This window comes from Humulus lupulus, chromosome 3, assembly GCF_963169125.1.
Source record: "Humulus lupulus chromosome 3, drHumLupu1.1, whole genome shotgun sequence".
Taxonomy (NCBI): Eukaryota; Viridiplantae; Streptophyta; class Magnoliopsida; order Rosales; family Cannabaceae; genus Humulus; species Humulus lupulus.
This window is the reverse complement of record NC_084795.1, coordinates 10,936,813-10,955,032: the sequence shown is the minus strand read 5'-3', so window position 1 is coordinate 10,955,032 and position 18,220 is coordinate 10,936,813. Positions and strand designations below refer to the sequence as shown.

Genomic DNA, 18,220 nt, shown 5'->3' with positions numbered 1-18,220 from the left:
AAATCGTCTCGGATAACGGCACACAGTTTGATAGTGATTTATTCATGGACTTTTGCGGACGGCATGAGATTATCAAGAGCTTTTCTTCAGTTGCTCATCCCCAAGAAAATGGGCAAGACGAAGCAGTCAATAAAATGCTAAAGGATACTCTGAAAAAAAGACTGGAAGAAGCTAAGGGGACTTGGCCAGAACAATTGCCTGAAGTCCTTTGGTCGTACAGAACTTCCCACCAAACAGCAACAGGCCATACTACATTCTCTTTAGCTTATGGGTATGAGGCTATTTTTCCTGTTGAGTTAGATCCGCCTTCGCATCGCAGAATAACATACGATCAAGATTCGAACAGCCAGCTATTGATGGAATCCCTAGACTCGATCGATGAGAAACGTGAACAAGGCTAACTCCGAGTAGCTGCGTACTAGCAAAAAGTCGCCCGGTATTTCAATTCTAAAGTACAAGAAAGGAAATTTAATGTCGGAGATCTAGTACTTTGAAGAGTTTTCCTAAACACCTGCGACTAAGCTACTGGAGTACTCGGACCTAATTGGGAAGGGTCTTACCAGATTGAAGAAGTCTTCCATCTAGGCACCTACAAACTTGCTTGCCTAAATGGAGATCTCATTCCTTGCTATTGGAATGGAGAACACTTGCGCAAGTACTATCAATGAACAATCCTTCTTAAAGGATTGGCTTGTATTAAATTTACTTTTTACAAGTTATGAAAAAGGGTTGGTCATTTTATGTGACTAATCGCTTATAAGTGTAAGATTTTTTTGATCACTCGTACATACACATTTTGTCCATTTATTATGAGAAATTTAAGGGACTGTGCGTAGCCAGTCATTCTTGCCAATTATTGTATTTTATACAAGTATTTGTTCATTACCTGTGTTGTTTTGCTGTATTATAATTTTAATTATTTTACTCCGAGCAGTATTGTTACAGGTTTTGGTCAAAGCAAGTGACCAAGGACCTAAAGCTCCTCGATCACTTGGGGGGCACATAAGGTATCTAGTAAGCAAAGCATATCTAAAGGTATGTAAACACATGAGAAAAATAAGTGAAAGCATGCTAGGGTACTTAAAGTATTTTTCAAAATTTTGTATTTTGTTAAATCAAACCAAAGTACTTTGCTAAGATTGGTAATGTGAACAGATGTTATAATAAGATGCAAATATATTATAATATCAAACTGGATCATTTTACACCGCGAGCAGTCGCTGCTCGGATGTAATTGTTCAATTAAAAGTAAAAGCTGCTCGTGCAGTAATAAATATTCAACTAGAAAATAAAAGTGTATTTACATCATGACATGAAGGTCGTGTACTTAAAAGATTAAAGAGAAAGAAAAATAGCAGACTACGAGGCTGGAGGATCTTGAGGGGTGCCCTGGTCGACGACAGTTGTAGCTTCATTGTCCGACCTGTCCACGCCAGTGGCCAAGGAGATTTCGGGCGAGGCAGGTACCCTTGCTCTTTCTTCTTCCGCCAATCGAGCAACGCAGTGGGCTATCTCAGCATGCCTTGCGCGCTCGGGAAGATAGCTGAAATCAGCCTCTTTGTTGTGTTTCCAGAAGTCATAGAAACACTTAACTGTGGCGTTCTTGTACATTTCCAAATTGCTGGCGTTAGCTTTTTCAAGCTTCTCAATCCATCCCTCCAATGTTGCGATCTCCTGTCTGCTCGTGGTAAAGTCCTCTTTGAGCTTTTTAGCCTCGTGGTAGTTGACGCGGTTAGACTCCTTGAACTTGTCTCTTTGCTCAACGACCTTATCCAGAGTAGTATGCTTCTCCTTTAACTCCTTAGTCAGTTTATTCTTCTCCTCAAGCACTGCCTCAAGCTGTTCAACATATTTCAGTTCGGCAGCTTTAAGTTCTTCAGCATGCCGTTGCTCCAAAGCCCTGAACTGCTCGGTGATAACAGCCGAGTGGAGCCAGCCGGCAGTAAGGGTCAGCATTGCCTGCGATCAGAGCGAAAGTTAAACTGACTGTAGAGTATAAAAGGGTTGTCTCCACAGAAAAAGATAACTTACACTGGCAAACTCATTTAATGCGCGGGTTAAGATCTGGTCGACGTCCATCGTCTCTGTCAAAGCCATCGCCTCTCGGCAATGTTTGTGCTTCAAAATTTTGGCCACCCTGTATTTCACTGATCTTAAGGCCCGACTCGATATGTCACCCCCTGTGGAAGCAGGAGCAGCTTGCTGAGTCTGGTCGGTTAGGGCCGGTAGAGAAGGTGTCAACCCGACATGAGCAGGAGGAGTTTGCTGCTTGAGAGGAGAAGGAGGTGGTGTTACATTTGTTGAAGGCCCGTCTACCGGAGGGTCTACAGTATGGGTTTTCTTGGCTGGAGTCTCTTTACTGCTTTCCCCGAGATGCCGCTTGCTCATTTTCTTCTTGCTCGAGGGAGCTTCAGGAGCCTCGGGGGCACTGTATATGCCGAACACATTCTCGGAGTCCATGACTGTAAGAAAAGCAAATACACAAACAGTGATATAGTATAAATGATTGAGTATGTTATGTCAGGAAAAGAAACAAAGAAAATTGTAAGTGAAATACCCAAGCTATCATTACTGGTCGCTACATTATATACTCTACTAGTGTTACATTCACTCTCTGGCATGAAGAAGTCTGAATCTAAATTGGGAGCGTACTTAAAATTGTCATCCCCGTCAAATAAGTGACAGGGAATTGGCAAACTATCTAAGAGCGAGAGATCAGTACTGATCTCATCCGAAGATTCGTCGAGGGGCTTGAGAGGTTCGGTGGCTTTCTTTTTTCTCTTTCCCGTTGGGGCGGGGGGAGCAGCAGCTCGCAGGGTGCTGGAGGGTTCCCTGATTGTCACTCCAGTTGCCCTCGGAGGGGGTTGTGACACGTCTGGGTGCTGCTCGGGAACCTCTCCACCAATGGCACTCCCCGCTGTTGACTCCCTCACATCCTGGTAAGGGGCCAAAAGGCCGACCAGTCTCAGATTGGCCTCTGTGACTAGTTGTTTGACACTTTTCTCTATGTCGGTCATGCTGGCCAAGAGGGCTGATCGGATCTCCATGTCTGGAGTAGGCTCTGGCCACAACTATGGGCCTGAAACACACTAAATTTCTAAGGGAAATGCAACAAAAAATTGAAGAAAGATAAACGACTAGTGGTACAAAAACTTTACCTCCTTGTGTGAAGGCCAAGTTGTTCGCGACCATGTCAGTGGTCAGAAAGTACTCCAGATGGTACTTCCCCACGTTTAAGATATAAGTGGTGTAAGTCAGGTAAGTGCGACCTGTTTCCTAGTGACAGAAGTGGAAAAACTCCGTGTTTTCCTGGTTGGGATTAGATTTTAGGTCGAACAGGTAGTTGACCTCATGTGCCGTGGGGATGAGCCATTTTTTATGCCTGTAGAGGATATAAAGTGCAGCAAGCATTCTATATCCATTGGGAGTTATTTGAAAATGGGTGACCCCGAAGTAATTGGCCACCCCCTGGAAAAAAGGATGAAGAGGCAGGATCGCTCCTACCTCGATGTGGTACCTCGACCAGGCGCTGAAAGCTCCTCCAGGCAAGTTCGCCCGTTGGTCTTTGGTGGGTTGGACTAGTGTCACCCCAGGAAGTCCATATTTTTTAATATAATTAGCGATCATCCTAATCGTTACTCGACTAGAAGGGGTGACGTACCATTCAACGTCTGGTTGAACGATGTTTCGAGGCTGAGCGCGAGTTTGGATGTTGGGGTCAGGGATATTTCTTTCCCGACCACTGGTCGAGGGAATTCCAGCCTGAGGAGCAGGCTGATTTGAAGGGTTGGAAGGTTTCTTTTTCTGGGCAGTGGATTTTACTCTACCCATGGCTAGAAGGTTTGACTGAGGTCTATTGGGTGGGGTTCGAGAAAAAGGAATTTCTGGTATCAACAGCGATGGTTGCTCCTCGTCTTCAAGTAATTGGGCAAGCAAGTCTTCATCGATAGGCCTTTCACCTCCCCACGGATCTTGCATGAAAAGCTGCGAATAGAGAAAGGGGGAGGTGAGAACGTAAAGCCTAAAAATATGTGTTGAGAGTTAGAATAACGTTGCTCGTGTATAAAAGTTAAGCTTTTATACGGCCAGCAGCATTCTAGCAAAAACACTAAGTTTTATACGAGCAGTTTGAAAAACAGATTGAAAAGCGGAAGTAAAAAGTTTTTCGAGAAAAAAGCTTTTTCGACTCCGAAGGGGCGGGAAAAACCCAGTTTTTCAACTAGCCTAAAAATCAAATTTTTACTTTGATTTTACGCCCTAAATCTACAATCTCGACTACAAAACTGGCTCCTAACTCCTACGAAATGTTACTTCACTACCCTATTAAGCATCTATTGAAAACATACAATCCCCATAACAGTTTCAGCAAAGAGCATGCAAAGGTTCAGAAACAAAAATAAGCACAAAAAATAGTTTTGCATGGCAACTCAAACGTCTAAGAAGTTCGTGAAACTTACTTATATGAAGAGCGGAGTTTGAACACGAAAGCTTCAAGCGTCCAGATGTGAGTTTCTGGGCTCTGAAGACGGAAGTTCTTGGAGAGGAGATGGCAAGTGAAAAGTAAAAAGTAAAACTTTGGATTATGGGTATTACATATAGTGACTGCGACACGGTAGAAGAAGTAATCATGAATTACCTTTTTCAAAGCATGAGGAAGTGTAATGGCCATCAAGCAAGTTATTGGGAAACTGAAAAGACTTGATTGGACATGATTGATCACTTTTTTCAAGAAAGCACGGGCGGCTCTGACAGATTTCGTGGGGTATTCGAAGGGTCAGTTTCCTAAGTTTACTTATTGCTGGTCGCAATAAATAAACTTGGGGGAAAATGTTTACCCAAAAAATAGTTGCTGATGATGTGGCAGGGATCTCTCCCACGTGGTTGACACGTGGCGGAAGTGATGTTCAACTATCAACCAGAAGCACATCACTTCGTCAGGCTTAATTATTAGATACGACCAATATGGTCGTATAGTTTGTTTTATTTACTTCTAAAGTTGTAATCTTATAATAATTGCATTGAATATTTCCTCATTATTACCTTGATACGCGATTATTAAGGAAAGATATGGCCCATTGGCCCATGTAACCCTCCTTGAGCCTATAAATATACATGAAATAGCTCAAGGAAGGGACTTTTTTATCCCTGAATCTTTTTGCTAAGATAGAGAGAGAAAGAGAGCTATAGTGCAATTATCCATCGTTCCATTATATTTCTTCTAAGGTTTGTGAAACTCAAGAACCCTAGTTCTTTGATCATGGCTTTGAGATTCAATATTAATAATAGCACTAAGTGGACGTAGGTCATTACCATTCTTTGGGACCGAACCACTATAAATCCTTGGTGTTTTCTTCTTTTCCATTGGATTAAATTCTTAATTGTCGTTTTATCTTTTGTCGTACTTTTGACTCTGTGTCGTTGGCCAAATCAAGGGTCAACAGGAAAAGTTTTAGGACTACATACGCCGCTTATTTCATCTCTCAAAGCTCAGAGGATGATAGAAAAAGGATGTCACGCATTCTTAGCTAATGTTACGCATGTGGTAAAGGGAACACCACTAAAGGTCGGAGATGTACATATTGTAAGGGAATTTCCAGAGGTATTTCCTGACGACTTGCCAGGATTGCCGCTGACGCTAAAAATTGACTTCACAATCGAATTAGTATCGGGCATCGAGCCTACCTCCAAGGCACCATACCGGATGACTCCTACCGAACTCAAGGAGTTAAAGATGTAGTTAGAAGAACTCTTAGACTTAGGTTTCATTAGAACGAGCCATTCGCTATGGGGAGCATCGGTACTATTTGTGAAGAAGAAGGATGGAAGCATACAAATGTGTATAGATTACCGCGAGCTGAATAAGGTGACAATTAAGAATAAGCACCCACTACCCCGGATTGACGACTTGTTTGATCAACTTTGAGGAGCGACCGTGTTTTCAAAGATTGATCTATGGTCCGGGTATCATCAGCTCAAGGTACGGGAATAAGATATTCCCAAGACGGCTTTTAGAACTCGTTATGGACATTATGAGTTTCTCGTTATGTATTTTGGTCTTACCAACGTTCCAGCCGCGTTTATGGATTTAATGAATAGGGTCTTTAAGGACTACTTGGATAAATTAGTAGTAGTATTCATTGACAATATCTTGGTGTACTCAAAGGATAAAGTCGAGCATGAGAAACATTTAAGGTTGATCTTGCTGCGACTAAAGGAACATCAGCTTTACGCCAAGTTCAAGAAGTGCAAATTTTGGCTTTCACAAGTAGCATTTCTTGGGCACATAGTATCCAATGATGGGATTGCGGTAGACCCATCTAAGGTAGAGGCTGTAAAGATTGGCCATGACCAAAGAACGCGTCTAAGGTAAGAAGTTTTCTGGGACTAGCAGGCTATTACCAGAGGTTTGTAGAAGGCTTTTCTAAGATAGCCACTCCACTTACCAACTTGACCCAGAAGCAGCAAAGGTTCAACTGGATGGATAAGTGTGAAGAGAATTTCCAATTGCTTAAGGATATGCTCAGCACCAGTACTTTGTGTACCGACACCCAATGATAAGTTTGTAGTCTATTGCGATGCGTCGAAGCAAGGATTGGGTTGTGTGTTGATGCAGAATGATAAGGTGATAGCCTACGCCTCAAGGCAAATGTAGTTGTTGATGCGCTAAGTAGGAAGAATTACAGAAGTCTAACATCATTAGCTGGAATAGAAAAGCCGCTACAGTAGGAGCTGATCAATGCTGGAATAGAAGTAGTCATTGGTAACTTGACGAACTGGTCCATCCAGTCAAGCCTATTAAAAGATATATGGAATGGGCAAGTGCATGATGACACATTAGTAACATATATGGATGCAGTTAGAAAAGGGAAGGCCACGGATTTCTCAATATCAAGTCAAGGGTTATTAAGATATAAGGATCGGGTATGTGTGCCAAACGATCAAGGGATTAAGATGATGATTTTAGAAGAAGCACACAATACACCATACTTAGTTCACCCACGGTCGACCAAGATGACTCACGGCCTTAAAGTGTTATATTGGTGGCTAGGAATGAAGAAAGATATATCGGAGTATGTGTCTAAATGCTTGGTATGCCAGCAAGTGAAAGCAAAACATCAGTGGCCTGCAGGCTTATTGCAACCACTTAGCATTCCAAAATGGAAATGGGATGATATAGCCATAGATTTCGTGACGGGTTTGCCATGAACAAGTAAGTAACATGATTCGTCTTAGATAGTAATAGATAGATTAACCAAGTCAGTTCATTTCCTGTCTGTTAATACTTCGTACACAATAGATCAATACGCAAACGTTTAAGTCCAAGAAATAGTATGACTGCATAGAATCTCTAAGACAATAGTATTCGATAGAGGATCGGTGTTTACATCGAGATCTTGGAGTAAGTATTTGCCGCTGATAGAATTCTCCTACAACAATAGCTACCAGTCAACAATTAGGATGGCACCCTACAAGCTACTTTATGGAAGAAGGGTTGATCGTCGTTGCATTATAAAGAGGTAGGAGAAAGACAACTACTTGGACCTGAAGCTGTTAGAGGAGCTCAGGATGTAGTAGCACTGATTAGAAAGTGTATGCTCGCTGCTCAGAGTTGTCAGAAAAGTTATGTGGATGCCAAGCGGCGTGATGTGGAATTCAAAGTCGGAGATCAAGTTTTCTTAAGAATATCTCCTATGAAAGGTGTGAAGCGGTTCGGGAAGAAAGGAAAGCTTAGTCCCAGGTTTATAGGTCCTTTTGAGATATTGGACAAAGTGGGAGCAATTGCATATAGATTAGCCCTACCGCCAGCTCTAGCAGATAGTCACAATGTGTTCCACATCTCGATGCTGCATAGATATGTGTCAGACTCATCTCACGTCCTCAAGTACGATACGATAGCACTCCAGAAAGACTTGAGTTACGAGGAACGACCGGTTAGTATCCTAGATAGATGGATGAAAGAATTACAGTGTAAGATTTTTCTGATAGTCAAATTCCTATGGAGAATTAGTTCTGAACGGGAGGAAATGTGGGAGTTAGAGGAAGACATGTTAGATCGGTATACGGAATTTTTTTATAAGTAAATTTCGGGGACGAAATTCTTTTAAGTAGGGGAGAATTGTAGAGTCCCAAAATTTTACTTAGCTAGTTAGACAGTAGTAGTAGTAGTAGTAGTAGTAGTAGTAGTAGTAGTAGTAGTAGTAGTAGTAGTAATATCTAGTATTAGTTTGTAGTATGTTAGATTTCATGGATTTTGGTTCAAACCGGGACTTAGTTGGAAACTCCTAGCAATAGTTATGGATTTTATAAGTTTAACCTATAGTTTAAAAATATTAATTATAACATAAGTTTTGATTAATATTGCTGGTTATTAATATGATAATTATTATAACCTAAGGTTTAGATAGAGTCAATAATAATATGACACTTGTCATGAGCATGGTTATTCCTAAGGTTTAGATAGAGCCAATAGGATTATGACACTTGTCATATGCATGATTATTAAGGAATTATTATTTTAATGATAAAATAAGGGAAATATAAGACTTAGTCTTCACCAGAATCTGTTAGGAGTATGACATTGGTCACAATTTTATTTAATTGTGGATTAGGTTGTTATTTAGATAATTAAATATATTTTCCGTAACTTTAGGGTACTATAACTTCTGACTTATTTTTTACCCAGTTATGTTATGAATTTCTAAAAATAGTATTTCTAGAAAGTTTTAAATAATTGAATTAGCTTTCTAACGGTATAAAGATAGTCTAAATCGAAGTCCTGCAGCTCCAGTTATGTTGATTTTACTGCAGGTGAGTTTAGAGTTACGAGATTTAGGGAGTTAGAAGTTAGGATATTATTTTTTTTATTTTTTTTATTTTTTAATTTTAAAAATCAAGCTTTGACTCCTTAAACCTCTCTCTAAACAATTTGACCAAGTCCTAAGCCTTTGATTGAAGAATATTCAAATATTTTCAATTAAATTCATTATTTTTATTCAAAGCCAAAAAGAAGATCTTTATTCCTAGAACTTTATAAATAGAACTTAGAACCAGCTCTTTCACTTACTCTTCAGCTGTGATCATACTCCCATATGTTAGTGAGAACATAAGAGTGATACACTTGGGTGGGAAAGGAAAAAGCTTATCATTCTTAAGCTTTATCAAACACATGGGAAGTAAGGATTAGAGTATTTCGGTATTGGAGTTAGACCAATCCATAAGGTCAACTAAGGTACTCTTATTCTTAAGTTCAATTCTGCTTGATTCCTTAGTTTCTTTAGTTTTCATTCAAGTTCTAACTTTTGTTATGATTTTGTGGTTAGGTTTTTAAGTTCTTTGAACTTAAGGTGTCTTTTTGGTAAGTTTCCTTTTGGTAGTTTAAATCTATTCTTTTCATCTCTTTCCTTTAGAGATACTCACTATTCTTATTGTTGGTTTAGGAGTGTTCCAAGTCCCGCATTTGTTCTCAAATATCCCGGTGTTGGTAAGTAAAATATGATAGATTTTATGTGTTTATATGTTTATGTTATGATATGTTTTATGCTATAATATGTATATGATATGTTTTTGTAGTCCTTGGGCGTATGACTTGCTTAGATAGCAAGCCCCAAGAATTTATGTTGTAGTCGCTTGGGCATATGACTTGCTTAGATAGCAAGCCCCAAGAATTTTTATCGTTTTCATGGTTTAGAGTTATGATTTACCCTACCTCGATTAGTAGGCAAAGGACCTAGATGGGTTATCATATACTACCATGTGATCTAACTACCTCAATTAGTAGACAAATGACCTAGATAGTTTTATCACATGCCAAGTTAATGAGTTAATGGCCATTAATATTATAGTTCTATGTGATATACGTTTTTATAGTCATATGTTTTGTAGTATATGTTTATGATATAGTCCCATGTTTATGATTTATGTTGTATGTTGTTAGTAAATTTTCCTTGCTAGACATTAGACTCATTCCTTTATTTTTTTAGTGTAATGCAGGAAACTAGATATGGAGGCAGAAGGATTCTTGGAAGCTTGGCATGTGTGTTGAAGATGAATGGACTGAGTGGATTGCATGTCGATCGAGGATGATGTTATTTTTAGTTTTTTTAAATTATGTTTCTATGTAATTTCCGCATTTAGTTTTGTACAAAATTTTATTTAGTTTAAAATTATGTTTAATGTTTTAAATAATGGGTACCCATACTAAATATTCTATTTTTACTTTGTTATTTTCACTATATTATGTTAAAGTTTTAATAAAGTTATTATTATTTCTTATGTATATGTTCTTCAAAGTAATAGCTATGTTTAGTAGTTCTAATGGTCCAAAGTCTTAGAATAGTTGGGTCATTACAGGTTATGTCCACTTTAGATCATAATTCCTATTGGAATGATACTAGGAAAGACAGGAGTGTCACAACTTTTTTTTTTACTACTAATTTATAAATTAGAAAAAGAAAAAAAAAAGCTGAAATAGTTAAACAGCTACTAATTCATTTGTTTGAATTTTGATTGCTCTAGTAATTTTAGAGACATCTTTGACTGGGAGACGTTTGTTGAAGTTTTAAAGGATGGCATTACAATTATAGACTCGCTCCCACCGGAATATGAATTAGTGAAGCCTCTTGCTAAAATTCAGTTTCTTGCTCACAAGTAAATATATATATCTCTTTTATATAATAAGTATGTAGATAACGGAAATTCTTAGTTTTAACGCTTTTTTATTTTTTTTTTATGTTAACTTTAACGGAATATTCTTATATTTAACAGAACATTCTTATATTTAACGGTGGTTTGTAAACACTTAAATTTAAATAAAATAAAATAAATAATTAAACAAATTAAAATAAGATATTTTTGAGGTATTTTACAATGATAATTATTTTAAAATAATAAATAATTAAACAAATTAAAATATGATATTTTTGAGATATTTTACAATGATAATTATTTTAAAATAATAAATAATTAAAAAAATTAAAATAAGATATTTTACAATAATAATTATTTTAAAATAATAAAATTATACATTTTATAACTTAAATAAAATTTAATTAAACTTAAACTCACTTATTTGAATAATATCATATTATACCTATAATATAATCTATTGTCAATTAGCAACAAATTACTTTTTTAAAACATATAACATAAAATCTCTTGTTGTCACTCCAAAATTCAAAAACTAGAACAAACATAACCTTAAACAAAAATAAATAAATTATTTTATTAAAATAAGATATTTATTTAAAATTTATATGACATTAATATAAATTTAATAAAATTAATTTATAAATTCTATAAATAAAATTAAGCAAACGTGCATATTGCACGTTAATTGTATCTAGTATATATATATATACTAGGTACAGGCAACGTGATGTTTGCTTAGTTTTATTATGTTTTTATGATTATCATATAAATTTTACATAAATAATATATTAAATATAAAAAAGGCATAAACATATTAAAAGAAAAATTAACTAAAACATTGTACGTTAATGGGTTTTTTTTTAATATGATAATATTTTAAATCACAAACTATCCTATTTTACAAACAAAACATTTATGATATTATTCCAATCACATTAATTTCTTATGTAGTTACACAGTTATACTATTTGTACACACACGATACTTATATATAATGTATTTATAATATTTGTCACTATTTAATATGAATATATTTATATAAGTTAGATTGAGTAATAAAAAAAATAACATGTTTTCTTTTTACATATAAATGATAAAAAAAATTAATAAAAATTAAGATTATGTATTGTTATAATAATGATATTTAATAATATTTGAATTTATATTAATATAATTATTAAATATCTAGTTTTGTATTAAATATTATTATAATAATGATATTTTTATAATATCTGAATTTATTATAATAATATTTTATGACATTTGAATTTATATTAATATAATTGTTAAATATCTAGTCTTATATTATATATTATTATAATAATACTATTTTATAACATTTAAATATATATTAATATAATTATAATAATGATATACTAATTTATACTAATATAATTACTAAATATTTATTTTTAATTAGTTTTAAAACTATATTATCTAAAATATTTAGAATACTCCGTTAAAGTTAGCAAAAAAAAACCATAAATACATACTTTTTTATGTAAATAAAGATATAAATGAGATTTTAATAATATTTGTTCAATTATTGATTTGCTTTTTTCGATGAGATGAATTATTGATTATATATATGTGTATCTTTTTTTCAGCTTTCTTACTATAGAGACATGCGAGAAAGAGAACTCAAGAGAGACAAAGTGATCAAGTTTCTCCAAACGAATTCGAGGCTAGCTAACAATGTACCACTTTCGACTCAAAAGCTTCGATGTCAGAAAATGTATGATGCATTAAAGTTTAGAAAAGACATCGAAAAACTTGGGAAGAATTTGGTTGAAAGAATAAGAAAAAATAAAAAGCCATACATTGCTCTCCATTTAAGGTGTGCTTTTAATTAATTCCAAAAATGTCAACATCATATATAGGCTTAAAAATGTTACATCTATACAAGTTTAATTAACGTGGGTTTGTGTTTATCTTTTCTTGTAGATATGAAAAGGATATGCTTGCTTTCACAGGCTGCAGCCACAACCTTACCATGAATGAGCATGAGGAGCTTACGAAAATGAGGTATGAGACAAATCAATGGAAAGAAAAGAAGATCAATGCTAAAGTCCAAAGACTCCATGGGAAGTATCCCATGACACCAAGAGAAGTAGCCATATTTCTTGAGGCACTTGGATATCCACCTGATACACAAATTTACATAGTTGCTGGTAAAATCTATGGTAAAGATGGTATCCAATCGTTGAAACAAAAGTTTTTGAATCTGTCTACTAAGCTCAGGTTAGCAACAAAGGAAGAGTTAAGGCCTTTCATGAATTCAAAGAATCTACTTGCTGCCATAGACTATGTTGTGGCGTTGGAAAGTGATGTGTTTATTCACTCTTATGATGGTAATATGGCTAGAGCATTGCAAGGTCATAGAGTTTATGAAGGTTTTAGGAAAACCATTAGCCCTGATAGGTAATCTCTTTCACTAAGTTAATCCTTCTCATTTATGGAAAACTACTATATATATACCATTTTAAGTTAGCTATATAGAATGATAACTAACCTTTATTTTTATTTTATTTTTGTTTTTGTGTAGGCAAAAATTAGTGAAGCTCGTTGATGAATTAGACAAGGGTAACTGTTGGGCCCAGGTATTTGGCCCAAATTTCTTTCCTCATTTGCTGAATATTCAAAACGAGTCGTTTTGATCAGCAGAAGCTCCGAAGGCAGAAGCTACGGGTCAGAGGCAGTCTACGCTTCTGACCTCCGGATGCATAATTTAAAATCAACACATTTTGGAGGGAAATTCGGTTATTTTTCCTCCACCAGTCAAGGGTTCGGTTGAACCAACAAACCACTTTATATTTTTATCTATAAATATGAGATTCTTATTCAAACAAAGGGATCGAAGTTTTTCCTGACTTAGGCATCAGAGTGTCTTTCTTGCAGATATCCCCGACGAATTAAAGGCGATCTTCATCACCGGAGCAGGATCGGAGCATCATCCATTGTCGGCTCATACCTCCATATATAGAAAGGCATATTTGTTGCATCAACAGTAACATAACTTGGGCAAAATTTTCATATTTGGTCAAGAGCTTTCATGAGAAGAGAATTGGGGGACCAAAACCAAGGTCTACTTCACTTACTCAAAAATCCCCAAAACTTGAGGAGAATTTTTACGCAAATCCTTTTCATGGTTGTATTTGTCAACATAAAGTCTAAGGCGTGTAGAGAAGTAGAACACCCCCAAATAAAGGTGGAAAACAACAATTTTGAGTAGGTTATGTGAGGTGTTAACTTGTAAATGTGATAGGCGTAGCGAGTAATAATATGTATACCCAAAATATTAAACATAGTGACGTGACAATGTAGCCTAATCAATCACTTTTATTAAAAATGGAACCCACTATTTTAAAAAATAGCGACACGTGTTATGTGCATATTTTGGGTCCACATATCATTACTGTAGGTGTATAGCATACTAGATATTTTAGGAATTTTGAATAGTTTAGTTTTTTTTCTTCTTGAATAGGTGAAGAGATTTAGTTAGGGTGGAGGTTGTTGCTCCATATTATATATGTATGGATATTATTATTATTATTATTAGATTTTTTTAAGGATATTTTGAGTAGTTTTCGAAGAAACACGTTATATCTGCTTTCATTTCCAACTATGAGTGAGTTTTATTTTGATTTGAATGTCTGTTGATCTCTTGTAATAAATAATATACATAATAATAATTATAAAATAGTTATTAAGCTTAAGAGACTTAACATATAAACCTTTAATTTTTTTTAGGAATCTAGATTGGAGAATAGTAAAAAATACACAAAATGCTTGTGCTAATTTTATTTTTCTTAATACAAATTTTAAGTGAATTAAAATTAATAATTTTCGTATTAGCTCTAACATATTACAATCATAAAAAAATCATATGACATTAAAATTTGGAAAATAAGTTATAACATTAAATTTTGTCACCTCTATTATCATGGTTTAAGAAAAACATTATTTTAATTACACCAAAAAGTAAATTGAATATACCAATAATATAATAACTTACATATAATATATACTAGGTAGAAGCAATGTGCAATTCAAGTTTGTTTAATTTTAAAGGGGAAACTTGACTTTTAATGCATTAAGTGACACTGTATGATAAAATTATACCAACCGAAAAAAACCTCACATTTTTATTCTAGTATTTTTTGGATTACCAAAAATGCCCATATCATAAATTTCCCTCTTTTTCTCCCATTGTCTTCTCCCTCTCTATCTCTCACGTTTTCCCTCTCTATCTCTCAAGCTCCTGTACACAAAAAAAAAAATAAGGCAGCTTAATCTATACAAATTTTCGAGCTTATTTCAGGGCAAGTTGTGAATCCTTTCAAGGCAAGGACTTCATTTTGGATTTCGGATAAAAAATCGTATGGGTAAGTATATATTTTTTTATATGTAGTGAGGAAACTTGTTTATTAACATTGCTTTTGCTATTTCGAACAAATCTGTGTATGCCTTCATGTTTTATTGTAATTTTTCACTGTCGGAATGAATTTTTCGTTCCTTTCTTGGTTTTTTTTTCTGGGTTTTTTGTATGCCTCGATAGGACTCGATGGACCTCGATAAATCCTCATGTATTATATTATTTGTATACCTCGATATGCCTCGATAAGCCTCGATGGACCTCGATAAAACCCTCACATAAGGGGGGAAATGGCTACCTCGATATGCCTCAATGAGCCTCGATGGGCCTCGATAACATCCTCACATAAGGGGGAAATGGCTACCTCGATATGCCTGGGTGAGCCTCGATGGGACTCGATAAAATCTTCACATAAAGGGAAATGGCTACCTCGATATGCCTCGATAGAGGCATAAAACTTAATTATGTAGTATTTGCCTCGATGGGACTCGATTGGAATCGATGGGCCTCGATGGGTTGACCTCGATAGTGTGATAGTTTGACCTTGATATGAATCGATATTTTGTTGTTTTATGTTGTAGTTTAACTTTTTGACCTCTTTTTTGTTTTGTTTTTTTTTTTTTGCAGATTTGACTGTTTCCATATTTGTTGCATTCAAGAGTGTTTGGGAACTCAAAAATAGGGATTGGATTTTCAGGGATGCTCAAAATCAAGCTCTGCCCGTGGAGAAGGGTTTGACGTATGAGCAACTGCTTGAAATTCTGTACGATGAGCTTGAAGTGGATAAATGTGTGCATGAATTGAAAATTGAGGTCCCGTACACATGCCTATCACAATCCGTCAAACCTACCGTTATAAAAAATAATAGGCGTGTGTGTGCATTCATTGGGTTAGCATCGAAATCTGTAGAGAAGCTCATTCTATGTGTGACATTGATTAAGAAGGGAGGTATAAGAAATGCATCGGCTTCTGCCAGCGTTAATAAAGAAGTTCGATTTGAAGAGAACATTTCTCCTCCATGCCATGGTTTCAAAGGAACTCAAGGTGACTTTGGAACATGTGTTCCCAAGACTATAACGACCCAACTATGCTAGACCTTGGACCATTAATAACTACTATGCTTAATCATAAGAAAACGTACATATGAAAACATCATAACTTTATTAGATAAAGAAAAAAGTTTGAATACATAAAAATGCGTTTAGGATATGGGATCCCATTGTTTTAAAAATAAAAACATAACATGATCTAAATAAATCAATTACAAAACTAAGTGCGGAAAAATACATAGAAATATGATTTAAAGACTTAAAGATTTCATCCTCTAATCGAACGCTCAGTCCATCGAGTCCATCCAGCCTCAATACACAACCCCTAAGCTGCCAAGAACCTTTCCGCCGCCATAGCTAATTTCCTGCACATATAAACATAAAGGAATGAGCCTAATGCCCAGCAAGGAAAATCTAACAACATAAATCATATTCATAAAATTCATATCATATGCTAAAAACATTCCATAACATATACCATAAGCGTATCATAAACATATGTCATATATACTATAATGGCCATTACTACTTGGGGCTTGTAAACTAAACAAGTCATATGCCCATTAGATTTGTGGGGCTTGCTAGCTAAGCAAGTCATATGCCTATAAATTTATTGAGGCTTATTAGCTATACAAGTCATATGCCCAAGTCTACTAACATACAACATATAAAATCCCATCCTATTTTCCTTACCAATATACCGGGATATGAGAACAGAATCGGGACTTTGAAACACTCCTAAAAACCATAATAGAAAGGTGAGTATAATAATGAAAAGAGATAAAACGAACGAACTATACCATTGAAAAGATACTTACCAAGAGTCTTACGTTCAAGATCATAGATTGCCTAACCAAAGTAGAGAATATGAGTTAGGATTTTGAGTAGAAAAACTATAAGAATAACACAGAAAGGAACTAGAAGAAAGAATACCTCGAATGCTTCTATAATCGAACTACACCTCGAAACGAAATATGCTATGAACCTTACTTCCCGAGTGTTTATTAAGCTTATAACCCCAACCCAAGTGTTTATCACTCTAAAATAACCTAGCAGCTTGCAAACTCTGAACTTAGCTTGATGAATGAATAAATGGCTGGGTACTAGGTCCTATTTATAGAATTCAAGAATGAAAAGATCTTTATTTAGCTTGAATAAAATAATGGTTTTTTAATTGAAAAATCTTTGAATAATCGTTCAGCAGAGGCTGAAGACTCGGTCAAAAAGATTCTGGATTTATCAAGAGGTTAAAGAATAAATTAAGCTCGGTTTCAAAAACGTTCAAAAATCATGCACATGAACCGATATATCGCCCCTAGTAGCCGATATATCGCCTGGGCTAATATGCCCGAGGCTCGTCGAGGTGGTCGTGCAAAGTTACGTGCTTTTCGTATCCCCGTATGGCGATATATAGCCCCCTAGTGCTGCGATATATCAGCATCCGCTGAAATATTATACATGTAATTGCACTTTTTCAGCCTAATTTGAATTGAGTAAACAGCATTGACTAAGTCCTCTAACGATTTCAAAGCTGCTGGCAGACCCTAGGATATTCAAATATTACTCTTATTAAATTTATTCCTCAAAATACTTAATTATTCATTAAACATACATATGACAAGTGTCATTTCCTTGTTGGGTTTATCTAAACCATATATTATAATAAATATCACCTTCATAATCAGTCATATTAATTAAACCTTAGGTTATAATTAATATTCTTAAACTATAGGTTAAACTTATAAAATCTACAAGTGTTGCTACGAGTGTCCAACTAAATCCCGGTTTGAACCAAAATCCACAGTCATAAAAATACTACAACTATTACTATTGTTATTACTATCTAACTAGCTAAGTAAAGTTCTTGGACTCTACAATTCTCCCCTACTAAAAAGAATTTCGTCCTCGAAATTTACTTACCAAATAACTCTGGATACCTGCCTTGCATGTCATCTTCCAACTCCCACGTTGCCTCTCGTTCAGAACTATTACTCCATAGGACTTTGACTATAGGAATGCTCTTGGACTGTAATTGTTTCACCCCTCTATCCAGGATGCTAACCGATCATTCCTCGTAAGTCAAGTCTTTCTGGAGTGCTATCATATCGTACTTGAGGACGTGAGATGGGTCTGACATATACTTGCGTAG

The 18,220-nt window shown here is 35.5% G+C and overlaps 1 protein-coding gene across 1 annotated transcript; it reads left to right on the top strand.

Moving 5' to 3' along the window:
* Nucleotides 1–7,948: 7,948 nt before the first annotated feature.
* Nucleotides 7,949–13,821, top strand: LOC133823631 (O-fucosyltransferase 19-like). The gene is made up of 7 exons (XM_062256489.1): nt 7,949–7,968; nt 10,332–10,388; nt 10,510–10,633; nt 12,240–12,484; nt 12,592–13,068; nt 13,193–13,230; nt 13,655–13,821. The coding sequence occupies exons 1-7, from the start codon at nt 7,949–7,951 to the stop codon at nt 13,819–13,821; spliced, it is 1,128 nt and encodes a 375-aa protein (XP_062112473.1).
* The last annotated feature ends 4,399 nt before the right edge of the window (nt 13,822–18,220 follow it).

Coding starts and splice junctions, on each gene's coding strand:
- LOC133823631 (XM_062256489.1), top strand. CDS start 7,949: ATGGATGAAAGAATTACAGT. Junction 7,969..10,331: donor ATGGATGAAAGAATTACAGT/GTAAGATTTTTC, acceptor CCAAAGTCTTAG/AATAGTTGGGTCATTACAGG. Junction 10,389..10,509: donor CATAATTCCTATTGGAATGA/TACTAGGAAAGA, acceptor GAATTTTGATTG/CTCTAGTAATTTTAGAGACA.